At 33.9% G+C, this 19212-nt stretch overlaps 1 protein-coding gene across 6 annotated transcripts in view; it reads right to left on the bottom strand.

Annotated features, from left to right (window-relative positions):
• LOC128017390 (leucine-rich repeat serine/threonine-protein kinase 1) overlaps window positions 1-19212 on the bottom strand; it is a 74106-nt gene that overhangs the window by 12008 nt on the left and 42886 nt on the right. For all 6 annotated transcript variants that reach the window (XM_052602769.1, XM_052602766.1, XM_052602764.1 and 3 more), the window contains 8 exons: window positions 18879-19048; window positions 17277-17416; window positions 15322-15577; window positions 13846-14015; window positions 10674-10871; window positions 9397-9674; window positions 4068-4262; window positions 3089-3240 (listed from right to left, as the gene is read on the bottom strand). In XM_052602769.1, coding sequence (XP_052458729.1) covers window positions 3089-3240; window positions 4068-4262; window positions 9397-9674; window positions 10674-10871; window positions 13846-14015; window positions 15322-15577; window positions 17277-17416; window positions 18879-19048 — 1559 coding nt within the window. The remainder of the gene's footprint in view (window positions 1-3088; window positions 3241-4067; window positions 4263-9396; window positions 9675-10673; window positions 10872-13845; window positions 14016-15321; window positions 15578-17276; window positions 17417-18878; window positions 19049-19212) is intronic.

The raw sequence follows: 19212 nt of genomic DNA, 5'->3' as shown, positions 1-19212 counted from the left end.
TCTTAGCATTTATCATACATTACGCTGTTATGCAGGAGCAGGGCTCAGGTTTATGTATTCTTCTAATTCATTTGCTGAACAGTGATTCATTACTTGATGAGAGGAGTCATTTATCTGACGGTGCGCTGTGACAGAGCACACCAATGATTCAATCGGTCACAAACGCACCCCTGTGATTCAACTACACACGCTTTTGATCCAAATACCCTAGCAAGCGGTTTACTGGGTTCTCCTTTTTTCCCCCTTTTGATTACGAAGACGCGAAAATATAATTGGCAACGTCAAACCTTGACGAATAAAGGCTGTGATGATAAAGCGATTCGTGCAAATATAATTGACAGGGTATTACTGGATCAAGGGGGTCATTAGATCATAAAAACCCACATGGAGCTTTTACTGCCTGCTTCGTGCCAATGTTTTGATGTCTTGTTTGCTTCCCTGCTGAAAAGATAATACGTTTAACCAGCCCAGATTGGTTTGGTGGTCTCCCGGACTGGAGGAAACAAAACAAATGATTTTGGGCACTTTTCAGCTAGCCCCAGCTCGGCCAGGAGGAGAGACCAACTCAAACCTGTTAGGACCAGAGGAATAGCTTCGTTTGGTCTCGCGGTCTGGACCTTTAGGCAGTTTTAGGGTGGTTTTTGGCACTCTTTAGCTGCTTCACAAAGATGAAAGGCCAAATTAAACCAGCTCAGACTGGTTCAAGCAGGATTTTCGAGTTTCTACTCTCTCTCTTTTTTTTCTTCAATAAATTTCAATGGTTGCTCCAGATATCTCTGATTACAAAGATAAGGATAACTCTTCCTACATAAACACTCAACATTTTAAAACCAGATCAAACACTTTAGAGCTAAACAAACGAATAAATTATATTAATTAATGAATTTCACTAACAAAAATTACAAATGTTGCCTTGAAAATTAACTGGAAAAGTAGACTGAAGTTCTAAAATGACTAAAACCGAAATAAAACGAAATAGCACAATAGAAATATATGTAAAAATAAAATAAAAAAGCTAATCAAATGAAAAACGAAAATTTTCATAAATCTAATAAATCTAAAAATCTAACTCCAAATATTTATAAAACTAGTGCATAAATGTCATTAACATTTGTTTTCATTAACTGAAATTTAGATTTAATTTAGAATAAATTAAAATAATTTTTTTATTATTATTATTAACAAACAAACAAATAGATGCTGAATTTATTTGGTCAAAAACACAGTACAGTATTTTAAAATATCTTTTTTATTCTGTGATGCAAAGCTGAATTTTTAGCATCATTACTCCAGTCTTCACTTAATATTTTTGTGGAAACCGTGGCTTATTTTTTCAGGATTTCAGATTAACAGAAAGCTCAAAAGAACAGCATATGTAAAAAATATTAATATATATATATACAACAATATATAAATATATGATATACATAAATGTCTCATTCATAAATGACTTTACTGTAATTTTTGATCAATTTAAAGCATCACTGAAAAGTATACTCATTAATTTTTTTTTTAAGACATTTCTATGACCCCGAACTCCAAAACTGTCACACACATAACAAATGACATAATAATTTGATTAATTCCTAAGATCTGAAAATCACATTTTTAAGATTCCCTGATATTCTCAGGTGTTTCCAGCTGCAGGAGGCTTGAGAGCATCCAGGGAAGCTGGAAAAATGAGATTCCTGAAAGATTTTAATGAGGGTGTTTATATGAGTGAGCCAGAGGTCTGAAGGGGAGCAAATTGGTGGTAAATAGAAAAAAAACGGGAGAGCGTTTAAATGAGGGAAATGGAGTGAAAAGGTGATTACGGGCTCGTACCGGCTGACGAGGGTGATTTCTGTAAAGTGCAAACCTGGTACTTTGAGATACTTCATTTTCTTTGGCCTTTCGGCCTCATTATTGAAAAGGCTCTGTTCCAAAACCTATTGAGCTGCCTACGTAGACAGCAATTTAATGAGAGCACACTAATGACACGAATGCTATTCCTAAAGCTTTGTTTAGGCCAACTCTAGATCACAGTCACATGCAGTAGTGCTGTTATAGTTAACTACAACCAAAACCAGTAAAACGGGCTTTTGTTCACTGAGGCAAAAAAATGTACCCAAATGTCACCAAAAATGTAAATGTTGCATTGAAAACTAAATAAAAATAATAATAAAATAAAAATGACTGAGAATTGAATTAAAATGAAAACTGAAAATAAAAGCTAATTCAAAATAGTAGTAAAATAAGTACATAGATATGGCATTTAAAAAATTCTGCTAAAGTGAAGAAAAAAAAGAATTAAAAAAAAAAAATGAAATGTAGAAATGTTGCCTTGGAAATTATGTGAAATAAAATAAGCTGAAGTACTAAAATTACTAAAACATGAACAGAAATAATAAAAGGCAAAATTTAAATATTCAAAAAAGCAAAAAAAAAAAAAAATTAAAAAAAAAAAGGTAATTCAAAAGATAAATGAAATTAAAATTTGTTTTTTTTTGTTGACTGAAATGAAGATAAAATATTACAAATTTTATAAATAAAAAGATGTGAAATGTTGACTTGAAAACTAACTGAAATAACAATTTTACGTTGATGTAATAAAAAACTAAAACTGAACTAAAATGAACATTTATGCAATACTTATTGGTATATTTATATAAACATGAAATAGAAAAATAACCCTAACCCTAAAACTAAAATTAAAAATTAAAATATAAAAATATAAGCTAAATCATATTAATAAATACTATAATAGTGTATAAAAACACTAAAATAACACTAGAGTGAGGGAAATGTAAATGAACTATAAATATACTTAAAAACTCATTCACTAAAGGCGTCTGTAAAGAATGCTCACTGCTACTAAATGTTGACTATTTTACCCAATATTTGTGTGTAGAGTATTAAATCATTAATGCATCGACCTGCTAAAACCAAACTCTATTAAAATCAGTTGAAACCACCTCATCAGTCATCTGAGTTTACATTTCAGTTCCCTTAGAAGACAGCTGTCTATGTAGACAACAGAAAGCGAGTTGGCTTATTAGGTTTCTGGAACAGAGCAATGGAAAAGCATGGTGCTCTCTCAAGAACGCACCTGTCGTCTTTGTCTCCATCCCAGAAGACGGCGCTGTGTCCCTGCAGCGGGGACAAGAAGAGCTGGCTGTGTTCCTCGCAGGGGAGCAGGTACCTGAGACAAGCGAAACTGGGATCCTGCATCTGTCTCATGAGAGGAGCGGCCAGGGGACGCTACAGCCACCGGAGGACAGGACACTGTTAGACACATGCCTTAGACACTATTAGACAGAATGTGCCTACATGACTATTTCTGTCTGCTGTACACTTCAGTTCAAATGTTCAGGGTTGGTAAGACTTTTTAATAATGTCTCTTCTGCTCACCAAGGCTGCATTTATTTGATCAAAAATACTGTAAAAATAGAAAAAAAATTACATATTTTTACAGTTTAAAAGAACTGTTTTCTATGCGAGTATATTGTAAAATCTAATTTATTCCTGTGATCAAAGATGAATTTTACTGCAGTCTTCAGTATTCAGAAATCATTCTAATATGCTGATTTCTTATTATTATCATTTGTTGAAAACTGATAATGTGCTGCTCTTTAGCCGAAATCTTTAGATCCTTCCTTAAAGATTTTGACTTTACTGTCACTTTTGATCAATTGAATGCATTAATTCTAAACAAAAATATTAATTTCTTAAAAAAAAAAAGTACTGAGCCAAGTCTGTTGAACAGTAGTGTATATTCTGTATAAACAAACATTTTCAGCATTGTTGCTTACTTTAATGACAAATACCATCTGAAACACTAAGAATTTGACCTTTTCAAAGTAAAAAAAAAAAAAATTTGTCCTGACATTTATATTTTGCATTTAGCAGATGCTTTTAAAAATCATGCACATTTTCTCAGTTCATGCATTCTCTGGGAATCAGAAACGCATTGCTCTACTGTTCATGCTACAGGAACACAATAATGGTTTGACACAGTCGAGCTGATTTTGAGCTATATAGCTTTCGTAGTGAATGCGTCTGAAGGAGGAGACGGGTGTGTGTTGTACCTTCTCTGGTTTGGTGTCCCAGCACTCCTGCATCAGCTTCTGCAGACAGTGAAACTGCACTTCCTCTGAGCTGCCCAGCGCCGGTCTGACTCCTTTAGACAGTTTCTTAGCGATCTGAAGCTGGTGCTGACCCATGCACGGTCTGCGGCCGGACAGCAGCTCATACAGGACCATGCCGTACGAGAACATGTCCACCTGAAGCACAGAGCAATGCACCGTAATGCTGTTAAACAGTCACACATTTGCAGCATGCAACTCCACGTCTTGCTGAGCAAGGTAGAAAGTAAACTAGAACTACATTTTTCTGGCTGTGACATGATCTGATGAATGAAAACAATAATAAACGTCTGGTTTGGTCTCGTCTGTGTGTGCAATTCCTGGCCTGAAAATCTGCAACACTGCAAAAACATTTTTTTTTCTAATACAAATATCAAAAAAGAAAATCCTAAATCAAAATAAATGTACTTGCGTAGACTAAAAATCTTGTTTTCTTAAAAATGCATGAAAATTAAATGAGTCTATGCTTAAAACAAGAAAAATAATCATTTTTTCTTACTGCACTGACATACTTTTTATTTTAAGCATAAACTTAAGCATACATTTTAATGCAGAATACAAAACTTGATATCTAATAGACCTAACTGATTTTTTTTAATCTGACTTTTTCTGACAGAAAAAAAATGCACAAAAAAAATGCAAGTTGGCTGAGAAAAATAATCTTGTTATTTAGTAGAATTTAGTTAATGTAATAAACATTTACTTAAATGAAGTAAACGTATCTTGATTTGTGAATGTTTAGATATTTGCAGTGATTTTTCTTTTGAAACCCATTTTTTCCTCAAGTAAAAATGGATGCAATATTTAACTTTTTATCCAACAGAGTTGATTTATTCAGCCACAAACGAACACAATTCATATTTAGCCGTTTTCTCCGTATATTAACCCATTATTATGTTCATACTGGGAGCCACTTGCTGTAAAACGTTGTTAAATGTCTGGACATTTGTAATGAAAAACAAATAAAAATACAGATCATTTTGTGCAGTGCAAATATGGCGCAGACTTCATGTGGATGGTGAAATGTGAGGCCAGGACGGAGGAGAGGTGGAGAAGTGAAAGAAGGAAGTCATGATTTCTGACACAGCAGATCGTACTTCACACACTCCTGTGATTGTTTGGAAGACATGTTTCTATTAAACCTCTTTCTGGGTCATTTCTATAAATGGCCATGAGCTCTGAGCAGAGCCGTATCAATCCAGATCTGTATTTTTAGGATGCTTGGCTTTGCCAGCACAAAGAGAAAAAAAGGCAATTTCCACATTTCGCTTTAATTTGGGTGGCCTGACATGACATCACAGAGCAGGCATGTGAAGAAACAGGAAATAGTTTGTAGTTGAGACACACACACACAGGAATACATACATACACACACACACACACACACACATACACACACACACAGGAATACATACACACACACACACAGGAATACACACACACACACAGGAATACATACACACACACACACACACACACAGGAATACATACATACATACACACACACACACACAGGAATACATACATACATACACACACACATACAGGAATACATACACACACACACACAGGAATACATACACACACACACACACAGGAATACATACATACACACACACACACACACTCACACACACACACATGAATACATACATACATACACACACACACACACACACACACACACACACACACACAGAGGAATACACACACACACACACAGGAATACATACACACACACACACACACACACACACACACACACACACTCACACAGGAATACATACATACATACTACATACACACACACACACACAGGAATTCATACACACACACACAGGAATACATACACACACACACACACACACACACACACAGGAATACATACACACACACACACACACACACACACACACACTCACACAGGAATACATACATACATACTACATACACACACACACACACACACACACACATGAATACATACATACATACACACATACACACACTCACACAGGAATAAATACATACATACTACATACACACACACACACACACACACATGAATACATACATACATACACACATACACACACTCACACAGGAATAAATACATACATACTACATATACACACACACACACACACACACACAGGAATACATACATACATACATACATACATACACACACACACGCACACACACGTATATATACACACACACACATACAGGCCATCTAAATTATACTGTCACAACCTTTCATATTCAGTCTGACAAAACAATAAATAAATAATAAGATAAATTAAAATAAAATACTCCTATATTCAGAAATCTATATTTCCTTGTTATATTTGCAGAGGAAATGCCCAAATACATTTTAATTCATCCATATATATATACATTTGGTTGAAATAAATTCATTACAAAATATATTATAAGCATAAATATTTGACAGAAAATTTAAATGCATACTTCCTTGCATTGTAAAATATAACCCCCCCCCACCCATGTTAAAAAAAAAAAAAAAACAATTAAGTCAGAAGTCACTGGATGCCGACAGACGAGGGATGCACATGCAATCTCAAGGAAAACCTGTCGCTCTCAGCTTTCAGACTGAATCGTTGTGGTTGTGAAACAAGTTCATCTCTATCGACAGACGCTGTGACGTGCTGCTGATTATCACACGTCATTTCAACCTGTGCCTCAGTGAAGTCTTCATCAGCTGACACTAATGCTGTTATTTACATGAGCGCAATAAAATACTGGATACATGCTGTAAATGTTACCTCAAACGATTACAAATCATGTTTAACTAAAATAATTACAACCATTATAGAAATTAATTAAAATAAAGCTAAAAACTAATATAAAAACCTTAACTGAAATGAAAATTAGATATGCTGCCTTGCAATTAATTCAAATAAAAAAGTTGAAGTTGAAGTCCTAAAAATATTCAAAAAAAATAATAAAAAAAATAAATAATAATAATAATAAAAAATACAGCTAAGAAAAAAAAAACTATAAAAATAATACTTCAAAATACTAATAAATAAATAAATAAATATTATATATAGGGGTGTCACGATTTCGATTTTAAATCGAAATCGATCGAAATTAAGTCACAGTGTCGAACTTCGAATTAAAAAATGGAATCGTCGATGCTGCCACGCCCCCATGTTGTATGACGGCAAATCAATGACAAAAATAACCGAGTATTCAACTGATGCTGGCGCGCGCGCTATATGGCTTCCGCGAGAGGAAAACTGAATCGGATGCAAAGAAACGGGAGCCCGCGAGCTCATTTGAAACTCTCTCGCGCGCGTGACATGTACTCTGCACGCAATAAAAGCCCTCGCGCGCGCATGCTCATTCCCCACATCCTCGCGCTCGATCATCTCACCTCTGCTCGCGCTAACAACTTTATTTTTGTCAGTCGTGGGGCGGGGCTTGCTGTTTTAGTTGTTATCTCAAATGTCATTGGTTATTCCCCTTTTCCTAAAGTCAGTATTCGACGCCTGTTAGAAAATGATTAATAATTCACTTGACTTGACCCATGACTTCATCAGTGGACCAGATACATGCGAGTAATCATTTCTTTTTCTTGTTTAATTTATTTTTGTCTTTAATGTAATTTAATGCATTGTTTATAGAGTAGATCTTTTGTAGATACTTGATTAACTGGAATTCTTCTGATTGCTAGTGATTGCAGTCTTGTAATAAGAGATACACATATTTTACAGACTGTAATGATGCACACACACACACACACACACACACACATATATATATATATATAATAAATAAATCTAAATGAATGACAGTGAAGTGTTTAACAAGCGTTTTATCTTTAATCTTTTAAATAGATACATCGTAATATTTGAAGGTTAGTTTAGTCATTTTTTATTGTTTTTGTTTGTTTTGTTGTGAACTTGAATGTCATCTTTTGTGACTGCACTTACAAAAGAGAAACTGGATGGCAGTTTATTTTAAGTTTTCAATTGACTAAAGATATAAGTTATTGTTACATTATGTTGTTAATAAAAGTTTTAAATTTGACAGCGTAATGTGGTACATTGCAAACAAAGGTCAGATATTATATTACATAAAAGTCTAGTTTGAAAAATGACAATCTGTGCTTTAAAGAGAATAAATGTAAAAATCGAGAATCGAATCGAACCGTGACCTTAGAATCGAAAATGCAATCGAATCGAGGATTTGGAGAATTGTGACACCCCTAATTATATATATATATATATATATATATATATATATATATATATACTAAAGTTACACTGGATACAAAAAATAAAAAACCAGAATAATTGATGCCTAATGCAGAATTAAATAAGTAGAATTAAAATCTGGATAGCGTCAGTGTTGTAAAAGGCAACCAAAACTCTTTAGTTATTTTTGGTAATTGAAATAAAACTTAAACAGAAAATTTTGATAAAAATGTAAAAAAATAAATAATAATTTGCAGCTAATTCATATAAATAGGTTTAAGATGAAGTACTAAATTTACCAAGACTAAAATTAAAATAAATTACATCTAAGGAAAAAACTACAATTATAAAAATAATAATAATAATAAAAAATCCCTAACAAAATTTCTAAAACTTAAAATAAAAGGACAACTGAACATATAAGCATAAATGGTAGCCAAATATTACAAATAATTTTGGTAATTGAAATAAAGCTAAAATCAAATCTAATAAATAAGTTTAAAAACTACACTAAAAATAAAGTGAAAATTAAATATAAATATTTATAAATACCTAAAAAAAAAAAATGATAGAAGTGCATCATAGACTCATTAAAACCAAAACTTCATTTAAAAATAAAAGCTAATTTAAAACATGAATACATTTTATAATGGTATATAGAGTAGCATTATGGGGCTCAATAATAGGAGAAAAGTCAAACTGTGTCTGTCAAATGAATAAATGCAATTATAAAACACAAAATAAAATGCACTGTAGAGCTTAAAAGCACAAATGTGATGTTTATATAAATTATTTCATAAATAATGTGTCTTTTTTTTTTCTAGTTATGCATAACGTTAAAATGTCTCCATCATAACAGTATTTTGCATGTAGTAGTCATATTAACATCGCTTCCTGGTGTCAGTGTGAAAGCTAAGGGTTACCAGTCTTTAAATGACCACGACGGGAGTTTAAAGACTAGATATTGAGAAAAATGTGAATTCAGTGTGAATGGAGGCAGTAAGCAGACTGTGCGGTCACACTAAAAGCTGCTGGGGGGCTCTCTGTACCTTCTCATCGTAGACGATGCCGGGCCGGATCTCAGGAGCCTGGTACCCAGGTGTGCCCTCGACCCCCAGCGCTCCCTCGTGGAAGGACTGGCGCGAGATGCCGTAGTCGGACAGCTTGACGTTCACAGAGTCGTCCAGCTCCAGAGACCACACCAGGATGTTGTCAGACTTGAGGTCGCAGAAGATGATGTTCTTCTTGTGCAGATACGCCAGGCCTGAGACGATCTGATAGGCCACTTTGAAGGTGAGCATGTGACCCAGCGGCACGTACTGAGAGCCTGAGGAGCGGCGGACAGTAACTTCAGTCTGTTTCTCTCACAAACCCCTCGTAATGATGAGGGCTTTCTGAAAACTATTAAGGCTTCTTAGGTTTGTTCAGTAGTCTGTTGCAATTAAAAGCTTACATTTTAATGTCAAAAACTAATACATATTCTCTGAATAAGTTATAAAATAGATGCAGATCTAAAGAACAGCAGATTATTAAATTATTTGCTGAATTAAAAAATAAAAAATTTATATATATATATATATATATATGTGTGTGTGTGTGTGTGTTAAATTCTAAATTATTATATAATTTTGCACTGCTTAATCATTAACAAATATTCAGCATTTATATTAATTAAATGTTATAAATATTATAAGCAACATTACATTTGATCGATTTTTATTATTATTTGTATTTGCTAAATGAACACATTTATCTATTATATTACATTTGTGTATTTATTTGTTGCCAATAGTAAAATATGCATTGTATTAAATCGTATTTTTTTTTGTTCTTTTTTTATTAGCTAAATTAATACACTTAAAAATTATTAAAATGTACACACATGTATTTATTATATATATTTATATTTATTATTTATTTATTTAATGCCATTTATTTGATATCTATTCAAATGTATTTATCACTAAATTAATAAATGAAAAAAATAAATAATAATAAATGAAATTAATTAATAAATTAAAATAAATGAAAAAAAAATTATATATATATATATATATATATATATATATATATATATATATATATATATATATATTTATATATATATATATATGTTTATTTATTTATTTATACACACACACAAACATATACATTGTACTATATAAACAATAAAACATATTGTTAACATATAAAACATATGCCCAATTTTTTTTATTTAATTAATATTTTACTTTCAAATAAAGGTGTATAGTAATGTATAATAAATAATAATATATTGTTGCATGCTCTCTATGTTTGGCGATGTCTTCTGTAATTTGAGACGCACCTCTGGCTCGCTCCTCCAGGATGGTGTTGAGGCTGCCCAGCGGTGCCAGCTGCAGGGCGAAGCAGAGCGGGTGGATGCTGATGCCCACCAGAGCCACGATACACGGGTGCTGCAGGGAGTGGAGCATGCTGGCCTCCTGACGAAACTCTGAGAAGCTGTGGGCCGCATCCAGCGACTGCAGGTGCTTCATCATGGTGTCTGTGAAGAGACACGCCGTTACTGAGCTGCAGGCCTGAGGAGGAGAGCGGCTCGGATACACAACAGAGCAGACACCATCACATCAGCACGCCAATACACCACGCGCTCTGGAGTGGAAAATTACTGTTTCTCTGTGGCAATGCATTACATCATTTAAAAATGCTATTTACAAAACAGTTTTGAATAACAAACAAGTGACTTACTTTTACATAAAGTCATTTAGCAATCAAAATATCATATATATACATATATATACATATATATATACATATATATATACATATATATATATATATATATATGTATGTATGTGTGTGTGTGTGTGTGTGTTTTCCCAAAAGGACTTTATTAAACATTAATTTTAATTAAATTTATATATATAATTTTTTATATAAAATAAAGTGCAAAATTATATATATGTGCTAAATAAAAGTGAATATATAAATGTTATTATTTCAAATTATTTTTTATTTGCTGTCAAAATGAACATATGTAGTTCATGTGTGTGTGTGTGTGTGTGTGTGTGTATGCATGAATGTATGTATGCATTTACAGCTAAATGTATATTTTTTTTGCAAAAATAAACTTAAACTTAAACAAAAAATATTTTTGTTTCGTAAAATACATTAATATATTTTTCATATATTTTATTACTTTATTTGTTAAATGAGTACATGTGAAACATGGAAATGTAAATGTAATGTTTATTTTTATTTATCTGTTGCCAACTAGAACGTATGCATTTCATTACATTTTATATTTCATTAAACAAATTTCAGTATATTTAATTATTTAGTAAATTAGTAACTGTAAAAAAATGAATAAATGTTAATTAATTTTTTTATTTTTTTTATTTTATTTGAGTGTTATCAATTATTGCCTTTCCTAGTGTTTCTTTGTTCTTTTTCGCTGCATTTATAATAATAATAATAATAATAATAATAAATAAATTAAATAATAATTAAATAATAAAAAATAAAATAATAATAATAATAATTAAATAAGTGTCCGTCAGCTCAAACTGTGAGGTTAAAAGAGCAGCGGTCAGGGATCAGGTCTTGCGTAACACATTCTGACCTCTCTCATCTCATTAAGAGCTGTAATAAACCTGAAGTCCAGTCTGTGAGCTCGAAGAGGAAAGCTGAAATAAATGCTCTGATTTACAGCTGCAGGGTTAAAGAGCTGCTCTGGCTCTGTAAACTCCTAATGAGCCCGACTGCAGACCGTGTCCCGCTGCCTCACACATCTCCTAAACACTTCGGTTCATGTGTGACGCTAGCTTGAAATAATACACGAGGAGTCTGAACACTGCTGAAGGAGTTCAACATGTTTTTGGGGATCCAGGATGCTACTTCAGGCCAGTTTTCTGAAATCAGATCTACAATGAAAAGAGATGTGCTTCCTCTTACATGTGATGTGTCTTCCTAACAGACTTTATAGTTTAGAGAGATGTAATGTTAATCTTCTTTTATGAAGTGGATATACTGTATCTGAGTCTGAGACATGAGGTGAAACAGCTGATAGCAAGTCTACATTCAGTAAAATATCGCCTTTTTTCTCTGATTTCTCTGTAATTGGTGAAATGTGTTTATGGTGATAAATAAATTATGTTACTTATTAAAATTGTTGCATATAAATCATATTCATGTCATACTCCACTGCATGACTCTGAGGCGTACTTCTTTGCATGTTGTGCATTAAAATCTTTACAATGTAAGAATTTATATCTAAATATGATATATATTTACACTCTGAATTGTGATTTTACTTATTTGTATCGCTTTTCTTGAATTCTCAAAAAAGACAATAATAATAATTATTAGTATTGTTGTTGTTTTTTTGAGAATTTAATAATTCAAATTATAAAAATAAAATCAATTTAAACAAATATTAATATCTTGGCTTTCAAACTATACAGCCTTTATTGTTTTGCTGAAACTTCAACGAGACGTTCTCTTGTTGACGACAGATTCATAATTTATTCTCATCACAGATTTAGGAAGACGACTGGCAGGTTTTATAAAAGCATGCTGTATAAATATTGAAAAATCATGTTTGCTATATTGTGAAGAAAAATAAATTGTCAGCCACATAAAAAAAAAAAATAATAATAAAAATGCAGATTTTATTATCATCACTAAAACTAAAATGCAATGCAGATGTTTTTTATGAAATGCCATTTACAGTGCAATTAATGTATTTTATCAGCATGCACTTTTGGGGAATTAAATCCATGAATTCCATACAACAGGTTGAAAAAATAAATAATAAATAAATGAATAAATAAATAATTTTATACATACATATATATATATATATATATATATATATATATATATATATATATATATATATATATATATATATATATATATATATATATATATATAATTTATTTATTCATTTATTTATTATTATTTATTTTTTCAACCTGTTGTATGGAATTCTTGGATTTAATTCCCCAAAGGTGCGCATATATATATATATATATATACACACACACACACACACACACACACACACATACACACACATACACACACATATACACACATATACACACATATACACACATATACACACAAACTTGGTGTCTTTAAATTATGGTTAAATAAACAGTAAACAGACAAAAGACAAAGACATGTTTTTGGAGAATTTCTCTTGAATTAAGTCCCTCTACTGGGGATTATTTTTCAGCATATGTCTCATTAAAGTCTGCATCTCAGTAGGTTTTGGATCGGAGAAAGACACACACCAGGAGAAATCCGGCGAGGATTAGCGTTTCTCTGTTCACAGGAAATTCCATCGCTCAGAGCCGCTGTGCGTCCCGCTGCGAGCCTTGAAAAAAACCACAGCGCTTGACCTCTGACCTTACATGCGCCTGCAGGAACACACGGCTTACACCTCACCTCTGACGAGCGGGACGATCTACAGTCAACAGACGCAGGTTTGGGAGGAAGTACGGGGGACGTACCTGTGCTGCTGCTGAGCGACTGCTGTTTGCATTTCTTGATGTGGAAGCGTTTGATGGCCACCGGATGACCTCTGTATTTGGCTCTGTAGATGATGGTCCCGCTGCCCCCCTGTCCCAGGATATCTGCTGCGTCTTCAGTCCACTGCAGATCACTCTTCAGCAGGAACAACCTGAAACACACACACACACACACACACACACACGCTCTGACCTCAGACACTGTATGCATGTGTGACTCATGCTCTTACACAATATTTACACTCTATTAAAAACACATTAAACAGCACAACTGTTCCACTGATAATAATTCAGTATATCAGACTGGTTTCTGAAGGATCATGTGACACTGAAGACTGGAGGAGAGATGCTGAAAATATATCAGAAGATATGAACAGGAAACACTCATTTAGAAGACATCAAGCCGAGAGGATTATGCTGATTGCATAATCATATAAATAATTGGCAAACTCATTCATCCCTTCTGTATAATTAAAGACATCTCCGGGCGACACAGCTGTTGGGATGAAGCTCATGAACACATTTAGCTTTTAATTCGAGTGTTTCGTGATGTGAACCTGTAGTGAAATAGTGTGTTATATATATAAATAGTGTGTTGTATATATATATATACACACACTATTGTTTAAATGTCTGGGTTGCATAGATATAGATAAATGGATATAGACATAGATTATAATATAATATAATAATAAACAAAAATAAATATAGTTTTGCTGGTAATTCAATGCAAAAAGGTTAATATTATTATGAAGTAACTGTAATTAAATGCATGTATTAAATGCATGAAATACACATTTTTTACTTTTTATTTGTGACTAGATGGATGCAAACCAAAAGATATTATTACTTTTATTCTATTACCAAAAAAAACCCAGACAATTTCCTATGAAATATTCCAGTTTCCAGACTTGAATCGAACAAGTCAAATTTTGAATCCATTTACAGGTCGTTCCTCCAGGAGATGACAACAGTAATATTAGGTGTAAATTTGATGGATCCTGTGATGATTTGTGGTTTTTAGCTGGCTTTTGTCACATTAAAACCATGATAACATGGAAAATGGTAGGATGAGATTCATTTGACAGTTTTATTTTTCTTCTTCTCTTTTTAATTGCAACTGACACATTTCAGCGCTTTCTTAATTTCTAAATTCGAAACATTTAACACAAACATCTACTCTAACTGTTAATCAATTTATAAGCTGTTCCTGCGTCCTCAATATCACTCTCCATCCCGCTAAATAACAAAAACTGGTTCCTTTATGACATCACACTCCAGGAAGTGACATCATTTTGGTGGGAAAACAAAAGGAATTACTTCTGCATTTATGAGCATTTGATCTGTGATTTTGTTTTGTGGTCTTTAGTTGGTTTTCATCACTTTATACACACCGTAACTGGAGTGACAATGTTAAAAAAGGTCAAGAGACGGTTAAAAGTGTAACTGTTCTCATACCGTGAAGGGAAGTCGGTCATGAAGAGCTCGGGCACCAGCTCCTGTAGCGGGACGGGTTTGGGGTGGTTGGGGCAGGTGATGTGCTCCTGGTCCACGGCTGCCAGGACGCAGTCCTCCATGTTGAAGTAGTGGACGGTGCTGTGGCTGGAGCGGGACAGAGGCATTGGGTCGGACCCTCGGGGCCCAGAGCTGCAGTACGGACAGGGAGCATACTGCTCAATGAGACGAGAGCCGTCGCTCTCACTCCCCGTCATCGCTGGACAAACACACAACATCACGTGCATGCTAATCAGAAATACATGCTGCTCATGTCCATATAAAAAGACATTAATCATGGCTTAATCAAAAGGGCTCAAGAGAAAAAAGGCAGATTTTAATGATTATTAAAATCAAAGGAATCCACTTTTATTTATAGTGACTGCTTGGCTGAAATAAAACTAAATAAAAATGCTAAACAAACAATTAATAAATAATATTACCAAATACATGAAAAATAAAAAAGCCCGTCTCTGAGCAAAGACGTAAAGATGTATACTGAATGTTGTCAAAAGGGTGAAAAAATAAACTAATAATAATAGTAACACATGATAATAAATGAATAAAAAATAACCAATTAACCAAAAATAATACAATAATATTAATTTAAACCACAATAAAAATCTGAATAAATATATAAATATCAAGATGTATATTAAATGTTGTCACGAGGCTTAAAAATAAATAAAGAATAACAATAATAAATATCAGAATGAAAAATAAATAAATACAAAATGTATAAAAATCACCCTTTTATGTGATTTCTGAAAGAAAAAACAAACATCAAGATGTATTTTTTGTTTAGTTAATAATAATAATAAACAATTACTATAAATAAAGTAATAAATAAAAAAACACTTATTTAAGCCATCAATAATACTATTACTAATACAAATAAATTACATATACACACACACACACACACACACACACACACACACACACACACACACACATATATTGAGCTATATATTCAGTTTTGTCAAAAGGCTGAAAAATTAATCTATAATAATAATAATAATAATAATAATAATAATACTAACAATAATAATTGAATATAAATAAAAAAAAAAAACAAATGAAAAAAAAATAATAATTTTAAGCACTTTCTACATATATAAAATACATATATCTCAAGTGTATGAGTGTTAAAAGGCCGAAAAATATCTAGATTGAAACACACACACACACACACAATCATAACTACATGCATGTGCTAATAATGACACCCAGCAGTGAGTTTGTTTCCCCACAGACATTGTGTGTGGTGTCACATGTGAAGTGCTGCTGGAGCAGGTGTGTGCTGTAATTAACAGGCTTTCTGTGGACTAATGAATCAATCAGTGCTGCTGCAAACACTCATGATCCCCTCTCCACAGTTCAGCGTGTGTTTGGTGTTTGTCTGACTGACAGCGTGTTAATACTGAAATGCAGCTCTGCATCGACGCACAGCAAACTCCCACAGTGCAACATTAACACCATACTGCAACAAACAGCTGCACATCCATATTAATAACCTACAGTTATGGGTTTAGGATGTTTGTCAAGACATAATCACGTTCATCGTGACACGGCTTTGATTTCCGTCTTACGTTCACGAGTGATGTTGGTACTTCTGTTTTGCATCAAAACTGTTTCATCATCCCAGTCTAGTACTGTTTTTTTTAATACTACAGGTCCTGGATAATCATTGTTAAAATAATATTACTATAAATACAGGTAGTTAAGTCTCTATGTTCCCCATTTGAAGCTGTTTAGATGTCCAGAAGATGCACATTCTGTATTAATGCTGCACTGCATTGCACTGAAGGTAAACATCTGATCAGCTCATGCATTCGTTCAGTGGGAGTGTCTGTATTACATCCAGGCGAGCGTATAGATGTGTGCAGGAGATTTACAACATCTAGAGGCGTCCTCACCAGGAAACCACTGCTCTATGAGAGCGTTCACGTGATCGGTGATGAAAGCCATCGCTGAGAAATCCCTGGTCTCCGACTGACAGATAATCTTGATGCCTCCGCTCTTCTTCTTCTTCCAGTTCAGGTCAGACGACTCCACGCTGTGGAGGAGAAACACACTCACTCTCTTCTTATCAGATACTACTATAGTTTCAACTAATATTTTGATAAGTTTCAATGTTATTTATTATTATTTTTTAATCTGTAAGTATTAGTATTATTATGTTTATTTTAGTAATATTTATTCACTGTTTATGATAATCACATGTATCCTTTGCAGAGAAGCGAATCTCATAATGCTCTGCAGCAAAATACGAACAAGATACAGCATTATTTTAGTGTCATTAATTTACTATTATAGTATTTATTATTGTTTTGAATTGGCTTTTATTTTAAGATTTCCAATGCAATTTTAGTTTAAGTTTTGTTGTGCTTTGTAATGTTTAATATTTAGCTTTCATTATTTTCATTTCAGTTATTCGTTAAAGCAACATTTAGATTTTTCATCAAAGTTTTTTTTATAATTGTTAATTATTATTATTATTTACTTATTTGTTTGTCTGTTTTTCAGTCGTTTTACATCAAATATGAAATTTTTCAAAAAAAAAAATTCAGAAAATGCATTCTTATTTTTTTTATTTATTTTTTTTTACTTTTTTTTGTTCATTTAGTAACATATATTTTATAATAATATTTTAATTCCGCTTTATTTCAAAGAACAAAAGCATGTTTTTAGTTAAAACTAACAACACCGGATGAATTAAATGAGAGAAATAGGGCTGCACGATATTGGATAAAAGGTACATTGCGATATTATATTTTTCTGCGATATATATTGCGCTCTCTCTCGCGCGGCGCTCTCTCTCTCTCTCTCTCTCTCTCTCACGCTCTCTCTCTTTCTCTCTCGCGCTCTCTCTCTCGCTTTTTCTAGCGCGCGCACGCTCTCTCTCTCTCGCACGCTCGCGCACGATCTCTCTCTCGTGCTCTCTCTCACGCTCTCTCTCTCTCGCGCTCTCTCTCGCGCTCTCTCTCTTTCTCTAGCGCGTGCACGCTCTCTCTCTCGCGCGCTCTCTTTCTCGCGCGCTCTCTCTCTCGCGCGCTCTCTCTCTCGCGCGCTCTCTCCCTCCCGCGCGCTCTCTCTCACGTGCGCTCTCTCTCTCTCTCGCGCGCTCTCTCTCTCTCTCTCTCTCTCGCGCTCTCTCTCTCTCTCTCTCTCTCTCTCTCGCGCTCGTTCTCTCGTGCTCGCTCTCTCTTTCTCTAGCGCTCGCACGCTCTCTCTCTCGCGCTCTCTCTCTCTCTCTGCCCTGTTAAACTGACAGGACTTAAAACACGTGTAAATGATCAACTTTCACTCTATGATGGTTAAGCTGTGCAATTAATCCGTGAATCACATTCATCAAGGGCCGGGGAGCAGCTGGCCCGTACGGTTAATCCTGCGATGTGACTATCATGGATTCGTACATCGCGATATCAATGCTTAAACGACACATCGTTCAGCCCTAGAGAGAAATGTTAAATCTTAATATCAAAAAATGTGAAACCCAAAAACAAACCCTTGCTAACCTCAGATATCCGCCGTCGAAGGTGACTAGCAGCCCTTCTTTCCAGTAGATGGTCTGACTGCGGCGGACGCGGAAAGTGCTGCAGCGATTGCGCTGCTGGTTCCCCGCAAAGCTGTAGATCACCGTACTGTGGTTCCTCGGGCTCTTCGTGACCTTCTTGGTCTCAAATGCCTATTACGAAAATTCACAAAGACATTTTACAGTCATCAAAATGAAAACGTCATCGACTGAAAAACGACCTCAACGACACTTTCACCTGAGAACTCAAGCAGCATCTAGATGGTTAAACATCCAATGGGATACTGAATGACTCACTGCGCAGATTTTATCGGTTT

This window comes from Carassius gibelio, chromosome A7 (genome assembly GCF_023724105.1).
Source record: "Carassius gibelio isolate Cgi1373 ecotype wild population from Czech Republic chromosome A7, carGib1.2-hapl.c, whole genome shotgun sequence".
Lineage (NCBI taxonomy): Eukaryota > Metazoa > Chordata > Actinopteri > Cypriniformes > Cyprinidae > Carassius > Carassius gibelio.
Note: the sequence above shows the minus strand (reverse complement) of the source record. Positions and strands in the feature narration are given on the sequence as shown.